At 50.4% G+C, this 27,994-nt stretch overlaps 1 protein-coding gene across 2 annotated transcripts; it reads right to left on the reverse strand.

Annotated features, from left to right (window-relative positions):
• Positions 1 to 373: 373 nt before the first annotated feature.
• On the reverse strand, positions 374 to 27,994 carry CSNK2A2 (casein kinase 2 alpha 2). 2 transcript variants are annotated; one of them, XM_082289936.1, is made up of 12 exons: positions 27,750 to 27,994; positions 27,430 to 27,541; positions 16,449 to 16,550; positions 15,668 to 15,718; positions 9,384 to 9,443; positions 7,276 to 7,359; positions 6,281 to 6,391; positions 5,968 to 6,069; positions 5,551 to 5,651; positions 4,771 to 4,919; positions 4,483 to 4,576; positions 374 to 1,059 (listed from the first exon to the last, which is right to left on the reverse strand). In XM_082289936.1, the coding sequence occupies exons 1-11, from the start codon at positions 27,851 to 27,853 to the stop codon at positions 4,500 to 4,502; spliced, it is 1,053 nt and encodes a 350-aa protein (XP_082146062.1). In that variant the 5' UTR covers positions 27,854 to 27,994; the 3' UTR covers positions 374 to 1,059; positions 4,483 to 4,499. The 2 variants fall into 2 exon arrangements, with proteins under 2 accessions (XP_082146062.1, XP_082146063.1); XM_082289937.1 differs by lacking the exon at positions 374 to 1,059 and having other exon boundaries at positions 3,060 to 4,576.

Genomic DNA, 27,994 nt, shown 5'->3' on the forward strand with positions numbered 1-27,994 from the left:
TGTATAGGGAAAAACATATGGGCAATGAAGGAATGGGACAACACAAGAGACATGACCATGTACAGTCATACAGAGTCCAGATGGGGGCTTTTAGACAGAATTTCAAGTGGTTCACTAACACCTAAGACCAGAGCCCAGCTTGGCCAACAACCATCATAGCAGCCAGACTCTCCTGAGCACTGCCAGTGCAGGACCATGTCTGAGAGGAACTCCTGCCATGCAGCAGCCCTTGGGCAGGAGCTCCCAGCTCAGAGCTTTGCAGTCATGGTGCTGGGGAGGAGGAGCCTGAACCCAAAAAGAGGAAGATATGGGAGCTCCAGTGTACAGAAACAGAGCCAAGCCCAAGCCCCCCCCCAGGCTGGGAAAAGCAGGTACCAGCATTAGCACTCAGGCCACCACCCATGCAGGCACCTTCAGAAGAGTGTGGGGGCCTAAGGAAGGAAAGGAGAAACAACCCTCAAAGGTGGCAAGTGGCTCCTTTGCCTCTGCCCACATTGATTTTGTACGATTTCCTCCTGCTCTCCTCACCCAGCCTGTCCTAGCAGGGCACAGGGAACAGCTCACTCTGCCAGCACTCTACAGCTCCCTCCCCACTAAATACTCCTCCTTGCATGCTTCTTTTAAAACTTTTATTCAACAATATAGAATTCTTTTAATTATAGTATAGAACTGTCCATCATGATACCACATCCCCTGCAACCCTCATGTCCTGGAAGAGACAGGCACAAGCTGGCTAAACATGGTCCATCAGAGGTTGGGGGGGAACAGCCGGAACAGAGGAAGGAACGACTAACCAACAACTGCTTTGCACACCCTTCACATTTCCACGCTTTCTGGGTCAGGAAGAGCTCAACAAGGAAACGGAGGCAGGAGAACCTTTAACACTCGGAGGGAAGGGCTGCGGTCATAGCGAGGCGAGTGCTGTCCAGCCAGGCGCGTGCCCCGCTCTGAGCCCTGCCCGCGCTGCGCAGTCCGCCCGCCGTCGCTCTACCGTGCCGATAGGACGTTTGATTTGGTTCTCATTCTGCTTATGGAAAATTGGGAGCAACAGCATCGGACCTGAGGAGAGACGGGAGGAGGGAAGTGAGCGTCGCGGGGCACTGCCAGCTTAACACAGAGCTCCTCCAGCGCCACGATGAGGCGATGGGCTGGCACCCGTCTGCCACCCCACCCCCAGCCAGGCCCAGGCGCACCCTCCATGGCCCTCTGGATGTAGGGACAGCAGGGGAACCTCAGCCTGCTTTGGAAGGCGCAAGAAAGGAAGGCAGGGCCGAGCAAGGCAAGGGAGAGATGCAGTCCAGCAAAGCAGAACTTTTAAGGACAGCCAAACACAAGTTTGGACTTTTTTTTCCATGACCTACTGTTTTGAGTTTCCCTCCACTACCACAAACACCTCCCATAATTCCACTAAAAGCTCCCATCATGCCCAGAACACTTGCAACAGCCACAGACAAACTGGCAAAGCTGCTTACTGCATCTGTTTCCTACTGCATCCCTCAGTGGCTGATGGGGCTGGAAAGTTTTGAGCCTTTCCTCTTAGAAGGCATTCAGCTAAACCCATGCTCTGCTAGAAATCTGGAGCCAGGGCAGCTGAAAGGCCAGGAACATGCACTAGGACTCTCCTAAATTTTCTCCAGGAGAAAGCAGATGAAGATGCATGTTCCCCAGTCCTCTTAACTTCCTAGGGACTCTTCCCCAGCTCCTGGCTGTCTCTGCAGGCAGGAGAATGCTTTGCTAAGGTCCAGAGGAAAGAAGGGTTTCCTGATCGGAGTTCTGGAAGAGCCAGCAGAGATAAACTGGCGCAAGCTGCAGTCAAACATCCCCACTGCCCTGGGATCAGGAGACTCCACACTCTCCTCTGTCCCAAACTACCCTTGCTCAGCTGCTGTTTCCCTCCAGGATGAATCTGTCACTGCTCATCCTACCCTACAGCTGGGGTAGGGATGTGGGGAAATAAGAGGCAGGTTGTTCCAGCTTCTCTGCTTACTGCAACCAGGGAAAGCCACTTCAGTCACTGGAAGAGCAACTCTCTTCCTCTGCTTGAGGGTACCAGGAAAGAATTCCTGACTCAGGCTTACAGAACAGATACCACACACCACCTTGAAATTCCACCATCGGACACTGCCAAGCACTCATATGCAGCACACTCATATATGGTGATCAACAGTGTTCACCTATCAAAGTTCCCCCATTCAACCCATTTTTCTTCTCCCCACCTCTCCTGCCTTGCCCCTCCAGAAGCTGGGAATGCCAACACACAAGAGCTGGAAAACAGGCAAGTTTCTCCCATAGCAACGTGGACACGCCATGAGAAACATCCACTTCTCAATGGAGCGATTCAATAGATATTTAAAATCAGTTCCAAACTTGATATTAAAACCCCAAACCAACCCTGCTGGTATTGGCACAGCTTAAGAGCACGTGAGACTCCCCTGCCCCTCAGGCCAGGTAGCCAGGAGGGCGGGCAGATGGAAGAAGAGAGGGCTGGGAACACTCACCAGTGCCTTCAGCAGCCTCTGCAGGAGAGCAAATGTTAGCGAGGCCCTGCAAGATGGCAGCAACCACAGGCTGCTCCTCACCCTGGACACCCAGAACTGCCCCCATGTCCCTGGGTGCGAGGAAAGAGCTACCCCCTGCTCAGCATATCTTTAGACAAAGCCCTCCACCCAGGCTGAGAGCTGACAAGCATGGGTGTACACACATGGAGAATCCCCATTTCCAGCTGTGCATTGGTGACCTGGTCTGACCCACCAGGTAACGGCAGAGCGAGGTCTGTCCCTCAGGCAGTGCCTGTTTGAGGCCAGTGGAGCACAAGAGCTGACTCCCACACTGTGCCCAAACCCTCGCACCTCCTCTGCGGCCCCGTGGCAGCAGAGACAATCTGCCACAGCGAAACTCTCAGGGCTGGCAGCAGGAAGAACTGCAACCAAAGACTGAGTGAGAGGTCCCAAAAAAACACAGACAAGAGGGGCTGGAAGAGCCAACCTGCCCTTCTGGAGGAGACAAGGCCTCCAGCTCTCAGGCCTTCTGGCTATCCCATAGATTTGAGACGGCAGACATTCAGACGTATAGATATTTATTGGTTTCAGTGAATTATACAAATGGATTGACCTGCTGTCGATGCCAATAGAACTTTATTGGAATATGGAATGTAAACAGATGTTTCAAATAGAAACATTGCAACCTTATAAAAAATTAACTATTTCAACAATGCCGCAGAAGGAAATTCTGTGTTTAGGTGCTGGTGGGAAAACACTATCTCCAGCGTCTAGGTTTGAGTGTCACCAGAACCACTTGATGAAGTTACACACAGAACAAGTAGAGGAGGCAACTGTGAATTGTGGGGCTATAAAGCCATCGAGGGATCTGATGAAAGAACCCACAAGACGAACCCCCCACCCCCCAACAGGATCGGCACCCCAGAATTCAACAAATGGCTGACTTTGTTAAAACACTGCGTGGGATCCCAAGGCCTGGATCAGTAGCTGCACAGCCCCCGCCCCGACGCCGCTGCTCGTTGATCCTCCCCCCTCCCTGTGCTCTCCTCCCTGGCCTCCTCTCCACTCCTCCATCCTGCGGTGCTGGATTGAACCGCTCCAGAGCTGTGCTCTGGCACAAGTCTGCGTCTGGCACGAATTCTCATAGGAGCCACGTCATGAGGTACGTGGTTGCACACCTATCACAAGAAATCTTGCAACACTGACTTTCCTGAGCTCAGTGGGAAAGTCTGGATAGTCCCTCCCCTCTCCTGCCACAAGAGCAGCCCTCACATTCACAAGTTTCCAAAGCAGGTCTATTGAGTTTCTTCTCAGAACGAGCCTTTGTCAAACACACTGGAGGGGGGGATCTCCTCTCCCCAGCAACTCGGATCAGTGCCTTCGTTTTAATGCTCCAAACCAATCCCGAGATGCTGCTGGGTTTATGGGTTGTTTTTTGTCGAACTCCCCCTCCCTCCCTCCCAACCACCCCGGCATTCACAATTGAAACTGGAATTCAAGGGCCAAATTCAAGCCCAGAGTGAGCAGTAAAGACTTGAACCTCAAAACAGAGTTGCACCTGCTGACCCCCAGCCTGAATTTGGTTCATTCAGAGTCTACAAGTCAGAAAGGCAAGTTCAGAAAGAGGCATGCTAAGGACTGATGGTGGAACGACCAATTTGTCCCCACCAGTGTGGTGGGGAAGGCTGGACTGAGAAGGAAGAGAAGGATCCATAAAGATGTGAACCAGAATCAGTTGTGTGGAGCCCTGGGGATATCACTACATATTTAGCTCTTGCAAGACCATTTGCCCAGGGCTTTGGTACCACAGGGTTAGAGTTACATTAACCACAACCACCAGAGAGGAACTGAGGTTTAAGACCCCCCCCAAGGTTAGATTTCTGCCGAGTATAAAGGGGAGGGGAAAGAGGGGGGGGTCCTTGGTTCTTTTCCCTTCACTGTGTGACCGAAGGTTTTGCTTTTATTTGTAAACATCTTGAATTACCCGTCGTTTTCCAGTCCTCATCGTGCTGTTGTCATGCCACTGGAGAGCACAGCGTTTTCTGAGCTGGGCTGGGACTGCTCCTTCACCACTGGATCTGCAGGAGACAGACCAGGCAGGAAGAGGAAACAGTATTTAATAAAGCGGAAGCTCCACCCAGGAAAATCCTTCCAGAGAAACTGCCCTCAAAACGCACAGAGCTGCTAAGGCTTCTGCAGAGTGGGGAGCCAAAATTTGCCCCCACAACCCACAGCTCTATCCCTGCTGGCCCCAGCTACTCCACAGACTCACAGAAATAGGGGTGATCCATTGCCTCCTTGGCAGTCAGCCTCTGTTGATGGTCATATCGCAGCAGCTTGTCCAGGAGGTCAAGGACTTCAGGACTGACCAGGTGTCTGTTCTCACTGTGGATGAAGTTCTCCCAGCGCTTCCGGGAATGCCTGCAAAGGGACCAGCTGTCACTGCACAGCAGTACCACGATGTCCCATGGGAATCACCTGCTGCCAGCCACTTCTACTGCTCAGCAAACACCTGCCAAAGCTGGAAAATACTCTTCTTTATGTACACAATGGTATGGATCTCCTGTGCCAGGAAAGGTACAATATTGCACATTCCCTGCTGCCTACAGGGACTAGACAACAGCATGTGGCAGGCACAGTGACACCCTTGGGGCCAGAACTGCTCTGGCTTGCCAGCCAGCCTCACAGAAGCTGTCCTCACTATTCCATCCATTCCTCTTGTCCTTTTCAAAAATCTCAACTGGAAAACTCTGAGCACTCAGCCCACACTTAACTGCAGTGTCTACACCTCCACTTTAAGGACGTGAACAAGCAGGAGAAAGAAGAAATAGGGGATGGCTCATGGATCATGGGAGAGACAAAAGGAAATAGCCTGCATTTCAGTGACTTCCTGAGATGACATGAGCAGCTAGATATGAAGCCTGCAAGCAGCACTGTTATCCAGAAGATCAAGCAGGCCTTTGCTGAGAATGCCTCAAGGCTGTAGATATCAGTTTATCTCCCTCTCTGTGCTTACAAGTGAAAAAAGGCAGCATTTCACTTCTCCACTTACTGGCCCAGGATGTCGTTGAAGTGCGGGTCCAGTTCTATGTGGTACTTCTTGAGATACCCATACAGCTCATCTGTGCCCAGGACCTTTGCAATGCGAACCAGCTGGAACAAAAGGCATGTTCAGAGAGCGGAAGGGCAGCCTACCACTCTTTTGCAGAGACAGAGCTGCCCAAATCTAAGAGCCCTCCTTCTGGAAACATCCCAGACAGAAGGAGTATCTCCCTTGAAACTTGCCTTTGCAACATGTGCAGAAAACAAGTTTCCTACACAAGGCAGCAAAATCACTGATGGCTTAACCAACCACGTAGCAGCATCCTCCCAGCCTGGCAGTCCCATCCCCAGAGCCTCCCCACTACACACACAGAGATGAACTGGGGACAAACTTTTCACAAAATAAGCCAGGTAGCAATGTCTTTACTTGGTCATAATTGTCCTGGCCGTGGAAGAAGGGCTCCTTTCGGAAGATCATGCTTGCCAGCATACAGCCTAAACTCCACATGTCTAAGCTGTAGTCATACATCTGAGGGAGAAAAGGAGAAGCTGTCAGAAAAGGCACACTCACCACAGCCTGGTTCCCCACCAGCACAGGCAGCCTCAGCCTTTGCACTTCACAGCCAGCCTCTCTCCAACCCAGGCAATGCCCTGACAGGCAAAACCAGACAACCCAAAGGTGGCTAAAGTGCAGCCACAAAGTGTTATCACTGGACAGCAAGGAGGAGACAGACTCTTACTTGGTAGTCCACAAGGAGCTCTGGTCCTTTGAAGTACCTAGAGGCCACACGGACATTGTATTCCTGAGCTGGATGGTAGAATTCGGCCAGACCCCAGTCTATGAGCCGCAGCTGAACATGCAATAGAGACACAGAGTCATCAGCCAGGTAGGTGAAATCACATTGGCCAAACCTCAATCCCTTGATGCAAGTGTGGAGCAAGTAGAGGGAGGCCCTCTGTGGACAGGACATGCTCTCAGCAGTTCTCTGATCAGGTTCTTCCCTTTCCCCTAACACCAGCTGGTGGGACAAAGCCCAGCTTAGAGAGCTCCTCTGCCTTCTGAGTCCAAGCACAGTTACTGCTGGCTCCTTACCAGCACCACCAGCTCCTTGAGTACTAGGGAACAGGCAAAAATCTTATCCCACTGTTTAGAAGGGCTGGGCTGAAGGCAGTGTTGATTTTACCTGGGGACTGAGAGCAGAAAATGGGGTAGGAGGGGCTCAGCACATCCTGCAAGGCAGACCATCTCCACAGGTACAGGGATGGACAACCTGCTTACTAGGGAAGGACACCCGTAAGAGATTCCCTTCCTTATACACCTTGCCTTGCCTGTACAGCCACTGCTGATTGACAGAGAGGAACCTGTGGACCAGCAACTACTTCCTTGACACAAATTCCAGGTCCCTGGGACAGGCACACACAGCACCTGATAGGATACAAGTACCATGATGGGGTGGGGTAGGTCCCTGAGCTGCCCATTTCCATGGCAGTGAGCTGGGAACAAACATTTCCTGTGGTCTAACCAGCATACCCCAGCAGTGAGGAAGCCATGGACTCCCACTGCTGTGCTCCCCTGTGGGACTTTGACCATCTCCTGGTTCTGGCACAGGTGGAGGGGAGCCAGTAAAGAAAGGTTAGAGGGGTATATGCAGCTGCCAGGGCTATGGGTACAGAGGCAGCAGAATTTCAAATTTCCCTGGAAAAACCCTGCTTGTAAGCCCTGGTGTCACAGTACCTTTTTCTGTTGGTGGTCTATCATGACGTTGTGGGGTTTGACATCCCTGTGCATGATTCCCATGCTGTGACAGTAATCCAGGGCCTGGCAGACACACACACACACACATTAGACATGGCTGTAACCACAGGCACAGCATTACCAATATAACAGACAGTTCTCAGCCAGAGGCAAGAGTTCACAAGAAGTGCCATAACCCTGGCACGTGAAACTGGCAGTTTCAGCTTTTACACTGCATGCAATGAAGTGACAAGCTGGCAACAAGACTGTATGGACCTTGTGCCCTACTCCACTCACAGGTTCTGGAACTGTGTTCCCTGCACTATTGTTGAAGAACACAATGCAGCGAGGTGTCCCACCTGGTGACAAGCCCAGTGCTCCAACCTGGGTAGCCCTGTGCTTCCTTGGTCACACTCTCTCCCCTAGAAAGGGAATGATTCCTACATGCATGCAGTTTTATGGCCTTCCAATGTGACTTTCCACTTGTGTCCGAAAACACACTCAAGCTAGAAAGTCATCTCTGCCCTGCTGATTTAAGCCAAATTGCACTTAAAGAAGGCAGGTGATAGCACACAAAGGAGAGTGAAGCTGCTTCAAGCTTATAGGCAGGAGCACACATAAGCTCCCCAACTCCATGACCTTGCACCACTTGCCCCCCAACGCAGCTGTTCCCTTGAGCAAGGGGGGTGAGAATGTTGTGTTCTCATCTCCAAGGGGAGGGAGATCCATCCATCAACATCTATCAGATGCTATGAGATCTCCAGCAGCATGGGAAGAGGGTACAGCCTGTAGTCATTCAATATCCAAGACATCAGTGCCAGGGAAGCAATGCTGTCCTTGGGCCCGTGCCACAGTGGGAAGCAAGGAGGCAACAGCTTCCATCACAACAAGGCCTCAGAGAACACCCCTGCAGTGACATGTGGCCTCACAGCCCACAGGACTCACAGCAAACGCTGGTCCTGGATCTCCGGTCCAGGAGATCTGTAACAGGTTACATAAACTGCTTCCAGAGATGAAGCTCTTCTAGTGTCTTGTGTTGCCCAGGCTCAAGGATCATCTACACTTTATCACCCCTCCTATCCTAATCCCAGGCTGCCTCAGGCTCACTCCAACATCCAGTAGGAAGGTCCTTCCCTTGCAGACAGGTGGGCAAGCTTGGGATTGCAGAGAAGAAAGCCTCCCTTAAGCCCACTAGATCTGTTGCAGTCATCATGTCCCGGAGCACAAAGGGCTTTCCTAGCCTGTCCCGCTCATTTCCAGAAGCATGGGAACTGCAAAGTGCCAGCCCAGAAGTGCCAAGGCCCTGCTAGGACCTGACACAGCCAAGCTGCTGCTCCAGCAGGTCAGCACAGAACAGCCCTGGGATCGGCCAAACCTGTCAGCTCTCCCTCGTGCCCTGCTGCCTCCCCTGTCCTGCAGCTGGAGACCCCCAAGAGCCAGTGCAGCATATCCCACAGACCTGCTATGGCTCCTTCAGGGAATTTCCATGGGGAAGGGCAAGCTAGGCTAGTTAAGAGGAGGTATTTAGGGCACTCCTCACCTTTCATCAGAGGGGCAAGGAAAGCTTTGGCTGGGAGATGTCAAAGGAAAATACTGATGTTACATGTAACAGCTGGCATAACTAGTGGGCAGAATTCACCTTCTGGGGCTGCATTTGAATACTGCAGCAGAGAAAAGCCTGGAGCTGGCAATCCCTCTCTTCTATTCTCCCTAGCATCATAGTTCCCCAGCCCTGCCTCAAGGACCTTGTCCTGGGTCTGGCTGTTTTTCTGAGAGTTGATTTTCCTCACAGCAGCCCTATGGTGCAAGAGACGTAGGGAGACCAAGCACAGCTCTACCTGGTGAGTAACAATCACAAACACTTCAGACCCCAGAGAATCACAGACTCTTTGGAGGTGACCAAAGGCCCCCAGTTTGGCTGCAATATCTCACAGCAACAAACCAGGTAACCTGATCTCTTCCCAAACCTTCCTAGGATAAGAGACTTGGATTCTGCACTGAACACAAAAGAAGTAAGTAACCTCTTAGCAAAAGTGCCCATGAGCCCCACTACTGCCACTCTCATTCCTGGTCTCCCCATCCAGACTGTCATGTGCAATGCCACTCACCTTAAGCAGCTCATACATATAAAACCGAATATCAAAGTCTGTCAGGATCTGGTACAGTTGCTGAAACAGATTTGGGTAGGGAGGGAAAAAAAAAAGAGACAAAAAATAAATACTCCAGATTTGGATCAGTTTCATTTCCTGCACCCCACCTGCCTCCAATCATTGACCCCGTTCCAGATTCCATATGAATGCTACCATTCCCAAGGGCTTTCCTGGTCTCAGACCTGCCAGGAAATCTAGAAAGGATGCAACAGCTCCTGCAAAATGCTACTGGGATCATTCAGACTTGTCACAACTTTCCACCAGGAGGTGGGCAGGCTGTCTGTCCAAAAAAGCAAAAGCTCTGGAGGAGGCACAGACAATTGTGACTTTCTGTTGTCAAGTCCCTGTGATGACTTTGCATGTCAGCACTGACAAGAGCATTCAGAGCAGGTGGGCTGGGAACACATGGGAAGGTGTCCAGGTGTTCAGGGTCTCGCAGGGAGAGGAAAATATTAATCTAAAGGAGCCTGGGGCTGGGAAGCACAAAGAGGAGACCCAGCCTTAGAGCCACAGAGGCTCCCCTCTATCCCAGGATAAAGGCTAATGCAGCTCAAGAACACAGGGATGCTTGTGTGGCCAAGGAGAGCACGACTCAAGCATCGTGGGGAAGTGCTCAGTGCCACCATCTCTTCTCCTGTGTCCTTCTGTGGCTGCTCATGTGGAAGTGACAAAGCTCCAGGGGACACTTTAACCTACCCTGTGCCACCAGCACCATCACAGGAAAACTCCTCATCCTGCTGCTCCCACACCAGGTCACAGCTGCCCCCAAATTTGCCTTCTGCTCTGTATCTGTCACTGGCTGTGGTGTCAGCCCAACCTTGTTGAACTGTTCTCTTCCAGGGAAAGCAAGGCAAGATGCCAGGGCAGGGGAAGGAAGGACAGTCACAGGGCAGCAGTGAGACCAGACCTCTCTGCCCTTTCTTACAAACACGGATCATCTCATAGCTCAGACAAATCACCAATTGCATCAGCACTGGAGCTCGCTGTCCATCATAGACACCACTTGGCAGCTTCAGGAAAAATCCCAGAGCAAAGGATTGAAATTCACACTCCAAAAAAGCAGCTCTGGCCCTGGATCCCCTCCAGGCCCATGCTGAGATCCTCAGGTTCCTGCCTTACTTAGGGCTATCTCCAAACAGCTCCCCCCAGCCCCAATACCGCTCTCAGAAATCATTTGACAACATACAAGTGTCACTTACACACACAGAGCTTTAACAGCCTCCAGGACACAACTGCATTGTATTCTCATGAGCTGGGATGATCCTAACGCTTTGGAGCAACCCACTGAAGCAGACAAGTGAGCAGGGAGCAAAAAAGACATAGCCACAAGCTACAGAGCCATAGCAGGGATGGATTTCCTGACTTGTGCACAACTGATGCAGGACGCAGGGCCAGCAGAGGACAGCTGAGTCCTTCTAGAAGTCTGTTTAAATGGCTTGCTAGGAAACAAACACTAAGAAATGTGTAAAACATGTCTTTCTGGCATTCACTGCCCTGTTCAACTTCACCTGGCAACATCAATGCACCTGGGGAAGGAGGGCAGGAAAGGAAGAGGCAGTACAAGACTAGACCTCATTTTCCCTATTCCCTGGCTCTCTGCCTCTTGCTGCCTGTAAGTGGGAAGGGGATGAAAGGGACGTCCCCAAAGATGTCCTTCTCAGACCCACAATGCTGTTGCTTCTCTGGCTCATGGCCTTCAGCACTGGGCCATGATATGGTCAAACGCTGTTGGGCAAACAGCATTTGACAGATTTCCCTACAAGAGCTGCCTGTGAAACCCAGCCCCTGTGACCTCTGTCAGTGCCAAGGCCAGCAGTGTGGCCAGCAGTGCCCAGTTCTGCTCACACAGGGAACAGTCCCTGCAGGAGCCTGCTCAGCCCTGCAGGCAGCCAGTGAAGGCAGACAGCATTGAAGGACAGAGCCAATGTTTCCACTGCAAGTGGGTCCTGCACAGCAGCTGCCTCAAGCAGGCTTTGACAGTGGGCTCCAAATCCCCTTTGCCCAGCCTAGCAGGGGCACCTGCTTTGCAAACATACCCCATGCTCTGTTCTTACAGCTGTCTCTGTGGAGTAGGATTATCAGAAACATCACTGTGGGGATCACTCAGATCCAGCTCAAACATCTGCTCAGCACTCAGGATCCCACAAGGCCTCCGAGACCTGGGCTGGTCTCCTTTCTCCATACAGAGCACTGGAAAGGCCGAACCCACCCACAGGCAGCCACTACCCCTCTCCAGCTTTCGGTGATATTTTGGCACACATCACATAACCAATCATAAATGAATCCTGTTAGTGCCCGAGGAGACAGAGACATGCTGCCCCCACCATGGGGCTGACAGGAGTTAAAAGCTTATTTCTCTCCCTTGAGTGAGCAACACAGCTGGCTACGTGCAGGAAGCAGCATCTGCAGAGCAACAGGGTGGCTGTGAGGAGAGACACTGCTTTGGGGTGCAAGGCAGCAGCAGCAGCAGCAAAAAAAAAAAAGGAAAACAGTTCCCAAAGCATCCCAGTCTTGGCAGCCACACAAGGGAGACGAATCTTTTATACTTCTGCATTGCTTATGCAGGGCAACAACCATTTTTTAAACAAACCTTGGATGTACAAGGATAAAACCCATGCACACATTTCCCTCACAGCAGTTTGGCCTGAAAATTCACCAAAGTGCAGGTGAAGTGGAAGACTTGACTCAAAAGCCCACTGTACCCAGGCTGAACATCCTGAAGCAACCTTCCATTGCTCACCTTTCTTGCCCATCTCATCTTCAGCACCAAACCTGCTACTGTGTTTTAAGAATGAAATAGCAAACCCAACCCAGAACTGCTCCTTGAGACCTGTCTCTGCCCCCTTCTTTCCTAAGGGATTTGCCTCTTTGGGGCAATGAAAGGCACAGTACCAGGTATGCTTACAAAATACGTGACAGCTGACAGTGGCTGAAGTACAGGCGTCTCATTTCTAGTTTGAAACCAATTAGCAAAAGACATTTAATTTCACTGATGGTTACTCAGTTGCATGTGGCTCTGCAGTGCAGCTTTCATTTAAGACAAATTACTGTGGGGAGCTTGAATGCTCTCAGATGACAAGTAATGCAGCAGTTCTGAAGAGAAACACTAACCCCACTGTACACAAGCTGCTGTCCTCACAGCAGAATACACATCCAGTCTGGCTCCAGCTCATCCTCCCGGCAAGTACAGTGCTGTCACTTCCAGAAGGGACCCAGACAGGTAATTTAAGAGAATGTAATCAGCTCCAGGGAGGTATCACCTAAGTCTCCTGTTTATACCATCATTTAAGAACAGTGAAATAAAAGCTTGTGCTTCTGAACTGGGATCGTTCACAGCCAAGGCTTAGACCCCACAGAACTGCAGCTTCTGCCCAGGCACAGAGAGCTGAGGAAACCCAGCAGCCACTTCCATGGGTGCACTGACATGAACAGTGCTCTGCCATTTGAACAGGCAAAGGGGTCAAAGTATTAACATCAAGCAAAAAATAACCAGGTTGAAGAAAAGGAACTTCCAGAAAGGAGACAACTGAGCAGACATCCAAGCTTGTGAGCAACTAGTGCCAAAAGGACACAGAAAAATGAAATCCTGTGGTCAGCAACCACCTGCTGCCCGCAAAATGTGTCATCAGGATCAAAGGCCTCCCAGCCTTCCTCACTGGAGGAAGGTCAGCCAGGACTGCCAACACTGCAGCAGCATTTTCTCTCCAGGGCTGCCAGCAGCTTGGGAGTCACAGCCCTCAGCCACACAAACTGCCCTGGGAACCCCTCACACATCCTGAAGGTGATTTGCCAGCGAGATGCTGGTTCTCAGCAGTACTGCTGAAGCCAGATGTCAACACAGAGATGGGCACACCAGCAGCAGCCATGTCCAAACAAAGAGAACAGGTCCCTGTCACCTGGATGAGCTCATGTGGCACTGAACTCCAGCAGAACTTGGCTGCCCAGGGAGATAAGGACTATAGAGCAGAGGGGACAATGACTGGGTGCTCTCCAGCTGCTTCACGTGTTGAGATACAGAGCAAGCTGAGACCTCCAACACAAGTGGTCTCACATACTCTGTACTCTCTGCTTGGCACTTCAGAGCAAGGGAAGAGACATCTTGGGAGTTTCTATACAGAAGAAGATGCCCACAGGCACCCTCAGTAGAAGCAGCTCTATAATCTGCAATTAGTTGCAGCCCCAAGAACCTACTCAAACAGACAGACAGCTCATGGGAGTGGAGCATCAAACAACCCACACACCCCATACACAGCTAGGGAAATTCAGGTTACAAATAAGCTCTGAACACAAGAAGCCACACTGCATGCCCTGGGGACACACTTGCATTCCCAAGACAAGTTATTCCTGCCTTGTACCAATCAGCATCAATACCTTCTGTCTTGGACTTGTGCAGCTGTGAATTTGGACTTCCCCAAGGAGCCAGCCTTTCTCCCAGGAGCCTAGAAAAGTCTGCTGCAAGCTCATGTAGTTGTTTCTAATGCAACAGCCAGAGCTAAGCATTGTCACTTCTGCAGTGGCCAGTCCAATGCTCGTCACTGGCTGCAGCAGTGCCTGCCCTGGCTCTCCATGTGGCCAGGATGGCCAGTGGACCATGGACTCCAAGCCCAACATCTTTCAGTTGAGAGTCCCTACTGGCCACCAGCCTCAAGGTACTGCTGAACACTCCACTTCATGGACATATTTCAGTTTCAGCATAACCACACTGATGATAATTTTTCCTCTAGGGACACAACAGAGTGGTGTAATCGTATTTTGACTTGGAGACACACAAAGCAATCCTCAGCAAGGTGTACCACTGCCTGAGCAATGTACCTTATCTCAAGCCATGTATTAAAATAAAAATCAATGAAATAATTAAAAAGTCTCTAAATAGAAAGTTAAAAACTTCTAGGACCAGCCTTACAAGGAGGTTGTGGGTGAACAGGAGAAGCACAGGGGCACATTCCCAACACACAAGGCACTGGAACAGCCCAGCTGATGTCAATGAAGCCCAGGCAAACCAAACCTGCTTTAATTAGCCCTGAAAGGTCACCACAGAGCACTCCTCTCATGCCTGTTTACTTGATGGAGGCAACATTCCTCTCCCCACCCAGAGCTGTCAGGGCAGATGCTGCTGCAAGTTGCTGTTACTGTGGCTCCTGCAGTGTATCTCTACATGAGATTAAATAGCACTCAGGCCTCCACTGCAGCATGGCTGCAGCTCTGGCTACACACACACATCCCACCTGGCAGCATCCAGCTCGTCAGGCCCACCCCAGAGGGACAGAAACTATGGGTGCTGCCCCTCAGCATGCAGGGCTGCAAGAGCTGGTCTGTGAGCCAGCTGCCTCCTTTATAACAAACACCCCCCAGGATTCTTCTCTGGGTGTTTGGTACATCTGCTTCCTACAAAACCTGTACCTACATAATGATCCAGCATAGAGAGGAAGAAGAAAACACCCTTCCATAACATGGAATGAAAGAGATCCCTGAATGGTGCAGGAGGGATGACTGCTGGCTTTCTAATGGCAACTGCTCAATTAATTCTCCACCACTGACTGAGTGACTTAGGGTAAAGACTCACATGGGGGAAGCAAAGATACCATTAAAATAGGGGTGGCTGCTAATTGTAGATCCCTTTTGTCTAGCAGCATTTTGGAAGCAAAGGCAGTTGTAGCTGCATTCAGACAGAAGGACCCTCATTTTGGGAACAGGTAATACCCCTTGGAGCTCCCTAGACATCAGAAGAGCCAGGAAATATGCTGCAGCCTCAGACAAGAAAAAAAAGAGCTCTTAAGATGTACTCAAGAATGTTCAATCCCCCTCTACCAGGCCCACTGGCAGTGGGAGATGAGCTCTCCACCCCTCTGACACCCCCCACCTGCCACCCCAGGTCTGAAGGATTCCAGAGCAAATCAGTGTCACCAGCTCCATCAACTGCACTGCTGTAAACAGAGCACCACCACTCAGGGATTAACTTGGGCTGAATATATAGCACAGCAGTGATTACTAAATTGAGAGGAGAGTAAGAATATCTAACTTGTTGACCTTGCTCCTTAGAGTTGGGACATTCAGCACACAAACCTTTTATTCCTTTTTATCTAAAGCCCATTAACAGGTTTCTGATTTACATGGAAAAAGCCAAGTGAAGATGACAATTGTGAAAACTCTAAATTCCCCCCATAGCTCTTGATGATTATCTGAAAATCACAACACTTTACAGAAATGGGAAGCCTCCCTCCTCCACACTCAGGCAAACTCACCTTAAAATCTGTGTTATTGATGTACTCAAACACCAGAGCAGGGGTCTTTGACTGCAAGAGAGAGAAAGTAATGGTTTAAAACACCCACTTGACCTTTCTTTGGCTCCAAGAGACCTGAGAAAGCCTTTGCTTCCTGCCCAGCCCTCACAAGAGAGAGCAGGATGGGAGCAGGACATGGGAAGTGCAGCCCTGCTCACACCCCACACACTGAGCACCAACTCGGCATTTTGGCCAGCACTGTTCCCCCATGCCACGGAACAGAGAGAGCACTGGGATAGGCAAAAAGTGTCACTAGGAGCTAAGGCCTCCCAGCCTTCCTTAAAGGAGGAAGGTCAGCCAGGACTGCCACCACTGCAGCAGCATTTTGTCTCCAGGGCTGCCAGCAGGCCGGGAGTCACAGCCCTCAGGCTGCCCATCAGAGAAAACTGCCTGAGAACGGGGTAATCGTGGCAGTGCTGACCATGACATGACTGCTGGTCACTGGGTAGGAAAGACAGCAACCAGAAGGATTAAAGTGCTTAATATCCAGTTGCCCTGGCTGGTACTTAGGTTCCAGATGCCAGACAAACTAGAAGGCTACAGGCTCTACTTTCTTACAAAAAATTTGTAGGACTTCAAAACTTTTCCCCCATCAGCCGTGGCAACACACGGAAAACACAGAAGGGATGCTGAAGAGTCTGGGGAACATGGAAAGGAAGAGGAGCCCTTCCAAACCAACCAGCCTGTGCCTGCAGCCAGCGGGAAGGCAATCCCAGCACACCCCCCCGACACAGGCACCTACCACCGGATCCTTGACAGTGTCAATCAGATTAATGATGTTGGTGCCACCACGTAGATTCTCCAGAATCTTCACCTCGCGTTTTATCTTCTTTTTCTTCACTGGCTTAAATAGACAAAAGAAATCAGAAGTGAGAGTCCTTTCAGAAATTAACACTGATTTCTGCCACTGATTTTGACAGGAACACATCACCTCCCCTTCTCTCTCTGCTCCCACCCTCATATGGGAACATTTTTAGTACCAAAGAGGAGACAGACACCTTGCATGAACTAGGATTTCCCTCTCGTCCATGAAACCTTTCCATGCATCAGGGGAACAATCAAACCACTCCAGACAAACATAACTGTGACTCCAGTACCTGTGGTTAAAAGTGCCTTGGACTGCTCTGTGGTAACCTCAGCACACTGATTCATGTTGTGCATGAATGGACAGGACAAGCATGGTGGACCTATCTCTGCTTTTGTTTACCAGCACTAACCAGTTTTTCACTTTTCAACCTGTTTCCCAACGAGTACTTTAATCCCATGAAATGATAACCTGAGAGTCTCCAACACCTAGATCGCTTTTAAGCTCAGACACTGCTGTGGCTTGTCTGCAACCACCTCAAATGCACAGAGCCAACTGCACTGAATGTCACTGCATCCATAACCATGATTATTTTTAAAGCCTACAGACATTTTAAACAGTTTTGACTCCTCCTCTAATCTGCTCAGTCTCAGGAGCCCTCTTTGCAAAGTAAGCTTTTCTCTGGACATCACCCTGCAGAGAGTGACAAAGAACAGCTGCTTCCAAGGCAGAGGCTCAGAGCCTGGATTGGCTTTTACACTCTGCTGATCCAGTGGTTCACTTCAATGTAAATGATCGTTTCTGTAACTCATCCACTCCCAGGATAACCCTACCTCTGTGCCTGCTGGAAAGGAAGGGCAGTTCAGAGCAGATAAGAGGTGAGACTGTTTTAATGAGCCTTGGCTAGTGATGAGTGTGGGCAGCACCAGCTGCAAGTCACCAAGTCTAGCAGTCTTTCATTCCATAGCTGGAATATCCCCTCTTGACCCACCAGTACCACTAAAAAGAACTGCAGAGACATCTTGCAGGAACTGGTAAAGCCCTTGCCCCATCTCTGAGGCTGCTGGTGAAAACACTCCTCTCTAGACTTTTAGCTTTCTAAAGCATTCATCATCTGTCACTGAGTCTGGTGTGTGTGGAGGGGTGTGATGAGGAATGGCAAAGGTATGAGACACCTTCCCAAAGTAAGACACATTAGCAGATGTCTGTGTGAAGGACAAGGAGCCACAGGAGCTCAACAGCTCATGCTCACCACCTCAACTCTGCCACAGCCTCCCACTTCTATGATGGCCACAGAGTGCTGATGGGACAACTCATACTCCCCTTACAGGCAAATCCAAGGCAATCCCTGTTTTCAGACCCCTGGCAGAAACGTACAAGCAGACAGGAGAAGGAACAGAAGGTTTTATATAATGGGAAAATATGGCATTTATGTAAGTGATAAAATATGCTGTCTTTCAAGGCTCTTCAGGTGGCTGAAACCTTCAGATTCAAATCCTGCTCTTCTCCTCTTGCAAGTTAAAAGGCATGAGCTAGACTTTAAAGCCAAAAGATGAGAATCTCAGCCTGAAGCAAAGTGCCAAAAATAACACCAATGCCAGCACAGGGAGCGTCAGCCCCTCATAAAGCCACAGTGGAAAATGGCAGCAAGGCCACCGCAGCTGTCAGAACTGGAGCGATGCGGGGCAGGGCTTGCTGGGGAGTGGGTGACCAACAGCCCCAGGGCAGTACCCAGACAATGCTGGAGCTCCTGGGAGCTTGGACAGAAAGGGAGAACCAGCCAGAGCTGGGGCATGTAAACCTGGAGAAGTGAGGGCTACGTTTTTGAACCTGAGAGTAGGATGCTTTATTAGGGACTAATTTAATTTATGTCAGCGTGGAGACGGACACCGCCCTTGTGTCACCCACATGCACAGATCTTACCAGAAGGCCAAGATGGAATTAGAGGATGTAATTTGGTTACTCTGCTTGTCCAATGAGGCAGATGCACACACAAGTTGTTTTCCAAGGAACTTCAAAGAGGAATTGAGGAACTGACATCCTGAAGGTGCTCCCTGAACTGCCTGGCTACAACAGACATGCCTTACAGCCTCTCTGCTGCAACACTTGCACCTGATTGGGAGCTGAAAGTGCCTGAACACAGCCAAGAGGACCCAAAGCCCACTTTGAAACACCTTTTTCCTTCGTAATGTAGTTATTTCAGGGGCCTTTTGCATCAGCTAGGTAGGGGAGGATATCCCTCTGAGAGTTCCTTTTCTCCTGTCATAGCAACCACTGCTCTCACTGGAGCAGAAGTTGTTGTCTTCCAGTCACTTCCACATGTTTCTTTCAGCTGCATCAGGATGGGAAAATGATGCTCTATGTTATCTCCATCAGAAATCTATCTTTACCCACCACACACTTACTAAAACACTAGAGCAGACAAAATCAGTGGCTTTTAGAAAAAAGGAGAGAAGAAAGTTGGTCTTTTTTCACTGAAATGCCTGCAGGTAATCACCACCAGCAGCATGCCTGACATCACCAATGAAGACACTCTGGTGAATACTGTTCCAGCAAGAAGGAGAGTTAAAAGCCACTTGCTGTTTGCACTTTTTCCTGCTAACCTGCAGGACTGCAGAGCTCTGGCCAGGCTGTCCACACCATGTCCACACCAGCTGTGAGCTGGGACGAGGGCCCCCAGGCCTCCAGTCCAGGCAGGGCTAGGGATCGGAAGCCCTGCTCAGTGCAGGGCTGTAAGCAGTGGATCCTCAGACGCTCTCCCTGCATGCAGCCAGCACTCAGAGTTGGGTTTTCCACCACTAGGTAAACAAGGATGAGGCAAAAGAAATGCCACGGGCTGAAGTCATTGTAGAGGAAAAGCTATTGCCGAGGAGTGTCCTCAGAGAGAGCAATGTGGGGAAACAGTTTCCCCATTTCAGATTTGCAGAAGAAAACAGGGGTGACTGCTGGCCTGCACCCCATCCCGCACAGCTTTCACCTACCCAGCCTCACACCACCTCCTACTCATGTGTCCCACACCACTGCTCCAGCCACAGCTGCAAACACCATGCACTATCCAAGAGCACGTCACTGGGGCTCAGTTTTTGCCCAGTAACCGGTTCCAAGCCCAAGCTCTTGCATCTGGCAAGTTGAACACCTTGGTGCAAACCACTCCAGCGCATGGCCAGCACTGCATTGGGGTAACTGTTCAAACCAGAGAAACTCTGCCAACTTCCCTCATGTCCCAGAGCCCAGTACTGCTGAAACCACAGGCCAGCAGCAGCGCATCAGCCACACACTGGGATTAAGTCTGGGTTGATACAACTGTCTCTCAGAGTCACCCGATCTGTCTCTCCAAGGATGTTGACTCCAAACACACATGGATTAAATGTGAACTGAAGCTATTATGGCCTCCAACCATCTGCTTCTCCCAGCAGGGATAGCTTCTAAAGCACCAGCCCTTGCAGCCAGAGTATTTTTAACAATACTCATTTAAAACTATTTTATTAAACCAGGCTATGAACAGCAGCATTTCAGGTTGTGCTTCCTATACAGGCCAGTCCTCATGCGCTGGGAGGGAGGTTTCCAGCAGAGGAAAGGAGCAGGCACCTCGACAAAATTAACTGCTCCTGAGTTTGATCTGCCTGTGTTTGCAAGGCAACATTTTACACAGGTACAGCCTCCAACTCCATCTGTTCCCAATGCCAGAGGCATTTCAAAGCTTTCCTCCATGTTGGGATTCTCCAGTGACCAGAATGGGTCAAAGCCTTTTCCTCTGAAAGGGGCTCCAACACAGTCCCTCTGCTCTATGCAAACACCTCCTTCCATGAAATCTGTACAAACTTGACAGCTTGGAGACTTCTGTCGCATTTGGTTGAAATTGGCCAACCAGTGCAAAATCTACTGGGGGGAGGAGGGGGAGAAAGGCTGACAGACAGCAGGATTGCATAAGACTCGTTTCCATAGGAAACCAGGCTAAAAGACATGTCTCAGTTTAACCGTGTCTACACTGGGAGGGGTTTAATTACTTCAACTGCAGCAGTACCCTTAGAACAACATTACTGTCTAACACAAGCCAGTTTTCCAGTTTCCCAGAAAATTGCTTCCTTCCTCAGGCAAACTGGAAGTGAGGTGGCTGCAGATTGTGGAGACAAAACATGCAGCTCACAGCTGTCCACTATGCTGAGGGCCCAGAGCAGAGGGACAAGGTGACCTCCAGCCACAGGAGGATGGTCTCTGCTGGACCCAGCAGCTCTCACTTGACTGTCCCCAGCCACCTATCCTTTGCTGCAGGTTTCCCACCCTACCAGCCAAATGGATAAGAGTGTTTCAATCCACTTGAAAGTCAGGCAGAAGAGGCAGTGAAAGTGGCTAGAGCTATCCCAGCTCTCTTTGCCCAAAGACTGGGGAGCATCATGCAATGCTATCCCTCTGCAGAGGTGAAAAATGGCACAGGATAAGCTTTGCAGTCAGGTAGATCCAGAAGGAAACACCTCTTTGTGACCAAGAGAACAGATCCTGGGTCATTTTCCACAAGATCATGTGAACTTGTAAGCAAGGAAGGAGTCCAGCTGCAGCAAACACCAGCTGGGAGAATTAACATTGTTTGCTAAAATAAACCTTTAAATAAAAGACTGCAACCATCACTTCCTGTCTTGAACGAATAAATGGCTGCCTGTTTAAACATATTTTTTGCTTGGTTTCTAAAGCAAAGGGAGTATACTTGTCTGTCAGATGCTCCAGTTGCAGCCTTCCCCAACAACCTGGAGGCCCATTGCTTGAGTTCAAGCAAAGAGAGAAATTAGATTTGTTATCCAGAGTTCTCTACGCATTTTCACACTGTGAAAGAAAAGCAGTGACCAGGAAGTCATGTGAAATACGAGTTAAGTCCAAAGCATAAAAATCATTTTACATTAGCCCAGAGCAGGCAGCCCAGCAGCACACACACACTGCCAGCTGAGGAGCACACGTGCTGCTCTGAAGGAATCCCAGAAGGTCCTGAGTTTTGCCCAGCAGGTGCTCTGAAACAAAACCGGGGCTAGCACAGCAGGGAAGAAGGTTTAGCAGTCAAAAGATACAAATCCATGAGAAACTAAAGTAATGTATTCCACCATCCCATAAAAAACAATCAATTCTTTGCTCACCAAGCCTGAATAGCCTGGAAATATAACGATGCTTCCAGTGAACAGGCAGGGAGATCTGAACACACAGCGTGCAGGACTAGCAAAAGGCTCGAGCAGCATCCCTATCACAGGCTTTAAACATTTAAAAGCTGGCACTAGAAGCTCATTTGTCTCTCTCAAGTATTATCGAAAGGATCACAATAATCGGCCTATAAAGCCCGACGCCAATTGCTCAATAGGAAAATTGGCTTCAGAGCAGCTCTGCTTATTTTGCCAGACATCAGCTGGGAAACCAAATAATCGTATTCCAAAGAGCTACAAAATCAAGGAGCCCACTTGTGTTAACATTCTGCTGGTTGTTTGCATTTTACCACTTCCATTGTGGGAATTCAAACTTTTGTGAGAAGCTCTTGAACTTTAGAAGAGGGGGGGAAAAACATACCTTGAAAATACTAAAGTACTATTGCTTTTTTAGTTAAATAAAATATGCTTAAGTTTGGTAGAATATACCAGCACGTGTTCTGAAGGCAGTTTCATTCTTTCCTTCAGAATCCTTTTCCTTCCAACATGGCACACCCTGCAACAGCCCTCCAAGGGCTTCAGAACTGCCCATGATACATCAAGAATTCTGCAGTCAACTAAAAGGGAGACGCATGAGGACCAAGTCCTGATCTCCTCCACCACCATTCCATGAGATGGGAATCATTCCTTCAGGCCCCTGCGAACAGACACAGTGCTGTATCTCACCCTTCTCCATGCACAAACTGCAGCTTTTCAGCTCATCAGCTCCTTGGTGCTACACCACCACCACCACCACGAGAGTCACCAGCTGCATCTCCAGGCCCCTGTGAGACACCCAGTACTGTCCCGGTTGGTCTCAGCTCACACAAGGCTGGACTCCAGCAGCCAGCTCTGCCAAGCTCATTGTGGGCAAGTGGTGTTCAAAAGAGAAGAGCTGTGTACCCGGCTCTCTTGCAAAAGTGCTCATTTCAAGACTGCCAGAGGAGGAAGTGGACCAAGGGGAGCTGATTCAGTGCATGCAAACACAGGAGGAGCAAGAGACACAGAGAGCTACCAGGAGCAGGCATTGAATAGCTTTGGTGGAAGGTCACTGATGCAGTCAAAAGCTCCAGCCTGAGGGACCAATAGCATCCAATCCTATTTCCCTGTGCAATCCTTCTGCTGCCAGCATGGGAGTCATTTCAGCCCCCATCTAGAACACGCTGATGTATGTGGGCTCTAAAGCTTTTAGAGACAGAAGAAAACTTACCAGAACCATCATCCCAACTCCGTTCTCTAGTTACTACAGTGATAACTTGAGTTCAACACCGGCAGGACCTTCCAGGAGTGCCTGGTATGAACAGCAGCTCTGGAGGGTTCACACAGCCCAAATGGGGGAACAGGGGAAAATCAAAGACAAACAAACAAGAATGCACTTGTGAAACCACGTACATGGTTGAAATTTCCAGTGCATGGACTCAGCACAGAGGGACAAAAGCCACCAAACGAGAAAAGGGCTATTTCATCACTGCTGCAGGACCTCCATTTCACTGGTCGCTCTCCTTCTATCTGCATTCTTCCCCTACCTCCACCCATGTTGTGCCTATGCAGAGTAACCACACAAGGAGACAAAAGAGCCTCTTTTTGATGGGTTTAATGCTTCACAGGCAAGTAGAGCACACATGAACACACAGGTGCATCAGGAAAGCAGGACAACTCCTGATTTCTGTAGAGACCTGCCAACATGGATGCTGTTATCTCCACCCAGAGTGCACACTGGGATGGAGGCAGTACAGGAGACTGGGAGGTGAAGGACACAGTGGTACAGCCAACACTCTGCAAGAGCACTAACTGCAGGTAACTCCAATGGCATCATTTGCCCTTCAAGGTATCACCTGTAGCAGTTACAAGCCATGTGGAAAGTTAGCCTTCGGCTTTTAGAGTGACAACTTGCAACACTGTTCACATCCTCCAGGAACACTGTTACTCCAGAACAGAGGATTCACTTTAAAGGCATGCTGGGAGACATTTTGGAGCTGCATTAGCAGAAAAACAAGAGGAGAAGTTCATCAAAGAGACAGCACAGACTGACCTCAGCGCTCCACCAAAAACCTCTATGTGGTAAGATATGGAAGAGCAGAGCTGTGCTTCAGATACCTGCATTGGATGTAGACAACACACGACTCACTGGAAACAAGGATGTCTTAAACTTCCTTTGTACATGCTGAGGAATGTCAGACCTCATCCTGGGAGTCAAACCTTAGCATCAGATTTAAGCAAGACACGAAAGCACATACAGAACATGTTCACACACCCCCTTCCTGGTGTGGGCTGCCCCAAGGCAGGCAGGAAGCAGGGCCACAGCTGTACCCAGGCCAGCCAGATCAAAAAGCCCACAAGAGCCTCCAACACCAGCAAGGGACTGTGGGAGCACAGCTGCTGGCTAACTCCATGCCCCACTAACATGAGGGGTGGGAAGGTCGGTACAGCGCAGTGTCTCCACGCTTCAGATCCTTCTCACCCTTTGCACCCTGAATAGATTGAAAAGGTGGGGAGTTTTCCTCTGCCTCATTGCTCAAGATAAAAGCTTCTGGAGGATGTCTGGCATGGGATGCCAGTGCGGCAAACCAGGCTCCTGCCCCACTGCTTTGCATACACCATCCTACGCAGTGCATCCTGATGTCCTGCTGCAGTGGAGTGAGTGCAGCCTATTCGCTTCATTTGCCTTTTTAAAAAAGAGCTGCAGAATTTTCCCAGGAAAAGTGACATTAAGAGCATCATATTTGTAAGGCACTTGATACAGGAAATGGTAATGTCATAGTCATTTGCATGATCTTAATTCTCTTTGCTAATACACGTTATGACCACAACTAGCAGCATTCCATTTTCCTGCAGGATTATGCCTGGTCCTGCACTTGGGGTAGCAGAACTGAAAGGAAATGCTGAGTACTGGCCAGGGAAACAGGACACCTTGTTTTATGGAAGTGCAAAAGGCCTGGGGCACTGTGGTACCAACTGGAGCCATGTGCTCCCTGGCCTTGTCCAATGCTAAAGTCTTCATGGGGCACTTACAAACAAGCCAGGCGAGTGGCTGCCCATAGAGGAACAGCAGTTATCTCCCTCATGCAGCACTAAACCAGGACCTATGCTCTAGTCTCAGCTTTGTTGAGGCTGAGGGACTTGCCCAAAGGCACACAGGAAATCTCTGTGGCTCAGTTCTGCATCAGACAAAGGGTGATAAAATTTCCTGACCTCTGTGGAGGAGGGTACAAGATGTTCAGGTAGCACCACACCAAAGCAGGGGAAGTACTTGCTTTGTGCTAGCTTGAGCTCAGTAAGGACAAGCTGCTTCAAAGAGCAAAGGCTAAGAAGACACACCAGTGACTTCCCATGAAGCTGAGATATTAAAAAAGTGATTCCTGCTAAAACTCACTCTAACACCTAACATAAACTGTCCCCTCAGAAAACGTTAATGAGAAAGGAGCAACTGTGCTCAACAGCCGCATCCATTGCCCAGCCGCAGTATTTCCTTTTGTCCCATCCCTGCACCACACAAAAACCTGAAGACTTTTGGTTCCATTTCTCACCTCACAGGATCCAAATTCCTCCCCAGTTATGAGGAACAGAGACACCCAGACCTTTTGCTAAGGCTCCACTGTAGATACATGCAATTACACTTGCAATTAAGTTTTGAGTCTAGTTACAGGAAACCAGAGGCACTTTCCACAGATCAGAGTGATGTTATTGCCACACTTCACAGGTTTTCATAATGTACACAACGTGGTGCTCTGAAACTCCCTTTTCACTGACCCACTTTCCACTGAGGAGAAAGTTCATCTTTATTTATCTGGACCTTCTGCTTTTCCTTGCTCACTCACAGGAATGCTGTCTGCATGTTAATGCAAGTGGGTAGAGCCAGGGGAACCAGTGGCAACACCATCCGCTTCAAATCTGGGACAATCCAGTCTCCTGCTTGCAGGGCATTAAGGCAACACATTCAGGCCCCAAGGAGAAGGAGCACCCAGCTGCCCTCAGATGACTCTTGCCAGCTGACTCACTGTCCAATGCTGACAGGCTCCCTAGATGTGACAGAGTTCAGCTGCCACAGGGAGAGGAGCATCACTCCAGGGGAGGCTCTTTGGGCTGGGAAGAGGCAAGGAGCAAGATTTCTGACAACTTTCCCTGCAGCCTCCTCTCAGCCTTGTGGTGCCTTTCTATGTGGGACAAGACCTAGAATCTCAATAAACCACAGCAGTCCCGAAGAGGCCATTAAGGGCTCCAGAGAAGCATGCACAAGTGCAGTTTCCCCAGGCCAGCCACAAGGCATCTTGTCGTAAAATCCAGCTCTGCACTTGCTACTTGTGACTACTATCTCACAGCAAAAACCCCTGCCTGCATCTACTTTAAAAAAGACAAAACTCCAAACCATAAAAAGTGTCCAAAGGAGCGGGAGGTTCAAACAGCATGCCAGAGGAACCTGGCTTGGCAAGGACATGTGAGCCTCAGCACTCTGCCCTGACGTCAGGCTCAGCCACAGAGGCTCTCCCAAACAGCTCACCTGGCCACCTCCTTGCCCACAGCCAAAGCTGGGGTTTGTGTGCATTCTCCTAGAGGCAGATGGAAGATCATACCTTTCCCAGAAGTGCTGGCTGGACAAACCATTACAAGTTCTTTGGGAAGCTAAGGCAGCTTCCAAGGAAGCAGGCACGGTGGGTGAATGGGAACGTCCGCAAAGACAGCCAGACCCGCTATGCGAGTGGATCTAGCGAATACCTTAAGGCTACAGCCCTGCAGAGATGCATGTCCTGGAAAGCTGCTCTTCTCAGTGGCTGCAAGGGAACGTTAAGCCCAGACCCCCCTGCACACTGCAGATGAATGTGTGCCCAAATTCTTAGGACACCCATGGTCAGACACTGGCTCCCACGTGCTCTTGGGGAACAAGTGACAAGTGTTGCTGGTCCAACAAGTGACAGCCACAAGTGTCAGCCAAGCCAGAACCAAACATACTGCAACTCTAATCTTTCATTTCAGTCTTAACTCCCCTGCCTACCCCCAGATCACCAACACAGAATGCTGCTACGACAGTTACCACAGCTCGCTGTGAGCTGTTGCTTTGGTGTCAAATATGGTAAGACATGCCCTGCACAACCATCCCGAACTACAACCTCCCAGTGTTGCTCAAAGGTCCCCACAGCCCGACCCCACCAGGGTCAACACACCAGCACACAGGTCACCAACACTGCCAAACTTTGGAAGGCCTCCTTGAGTCCCCTCAAGTTTCCATAGTGTTTATAGTCTGACTGTGATGAAATTCTTTTCTACATCTGATCCTCTAAAGGACTGAATATAAAATGTTGGTGCTTTTTTGACCGCTGAGCATCCTTGCAGCCTGGCTCTGAAAAGGCCACGTGCCGGCTGTCTAGAGGTTAACAGAAGGATTCCCCCCTCCAGGCTTCACATTCCTGTTGACCATGGCAGTCCCTGGACTGTTTTACACAGGCATTGCCAGATACAATTTGCCAAACACACGCAGAACACGCAATGCTGTTCAAATGTCAGGACTCACAGCTCTCCCCCTCCAGAGGAACTCAGGCCTGAGCTATGCTGGAAAAGGAGGGGTGGAGACATCAAAACATCACTAGAGCATGCAAGACACCAAATCCATTTCCAAACACACCATCCCAATGTCCTTAACGAGAAAACAGGAGTTTTGGGATGAAGAAGGAGATCCAATAGTCTTTGGCCCCGCCAATCCATCTCCTCTCCCTCTCACTTCCAGACACCACAAGCCTCTACATCATCAACGGGATACTCACCTTGAGGATCTTCACGACGACCCTCTCGTTGTTGGTGATGTTGATGGCCTCGAAGACCTCGCTGTACTTCCCTCGGCCGAGCTTTCGAACCAGCTGGTAGTCGTCCTGATTGCTGCGGGCACCAAGAGGAGAGAGGCGGTGGTGGGGGAAGAGTGGATAACTAACAGGGCAGCAGGCCGGGGAGGGGGGTCCTCTCCCAGCCTCTCCCTCTCCGCAGCCCCCCGGGGACACCCCAGCACGAGAGCGGGGGATCAGGGACCCCTCCCCAGGGCTGCGGCCCTCCCGCGGGACGGAGGGCGGGTCCCCGCACGGCGCTTTACCCCCAGCTCGGGACGTGCGACTCGTAGTCCCAGTACTCGCGGCTCCTCAGGCTGTTCACCTCCGCGTACACCCGCGCCCGGCTGCCGGCGGCCGGGCCGGGCATGGCGGCGCCGGGCGGCGGCTGCAGGAGGAGGAGGAGGAGGGCGCGGGGCCGGCGCGGGAGGCCGGCGAGGCGGGGCGCGGCGCGCAGGAGGGCGGCGGCGGCGGGCGGCAGGGCCAGGCCGGAGCGGGACCGGGGCGGGGC

Source organism: Coloeus monedula (genome assembly GCF_965178545.1).
Source record: "Coloeus monedula genome assembly, chromosome: 13".
Classification (NCBI taxonomy): Eukaryota; Metazoa; Chordata; class Aves; order Passeriformes; family Corvidae; genus Coloeus; species Coloeus monedula.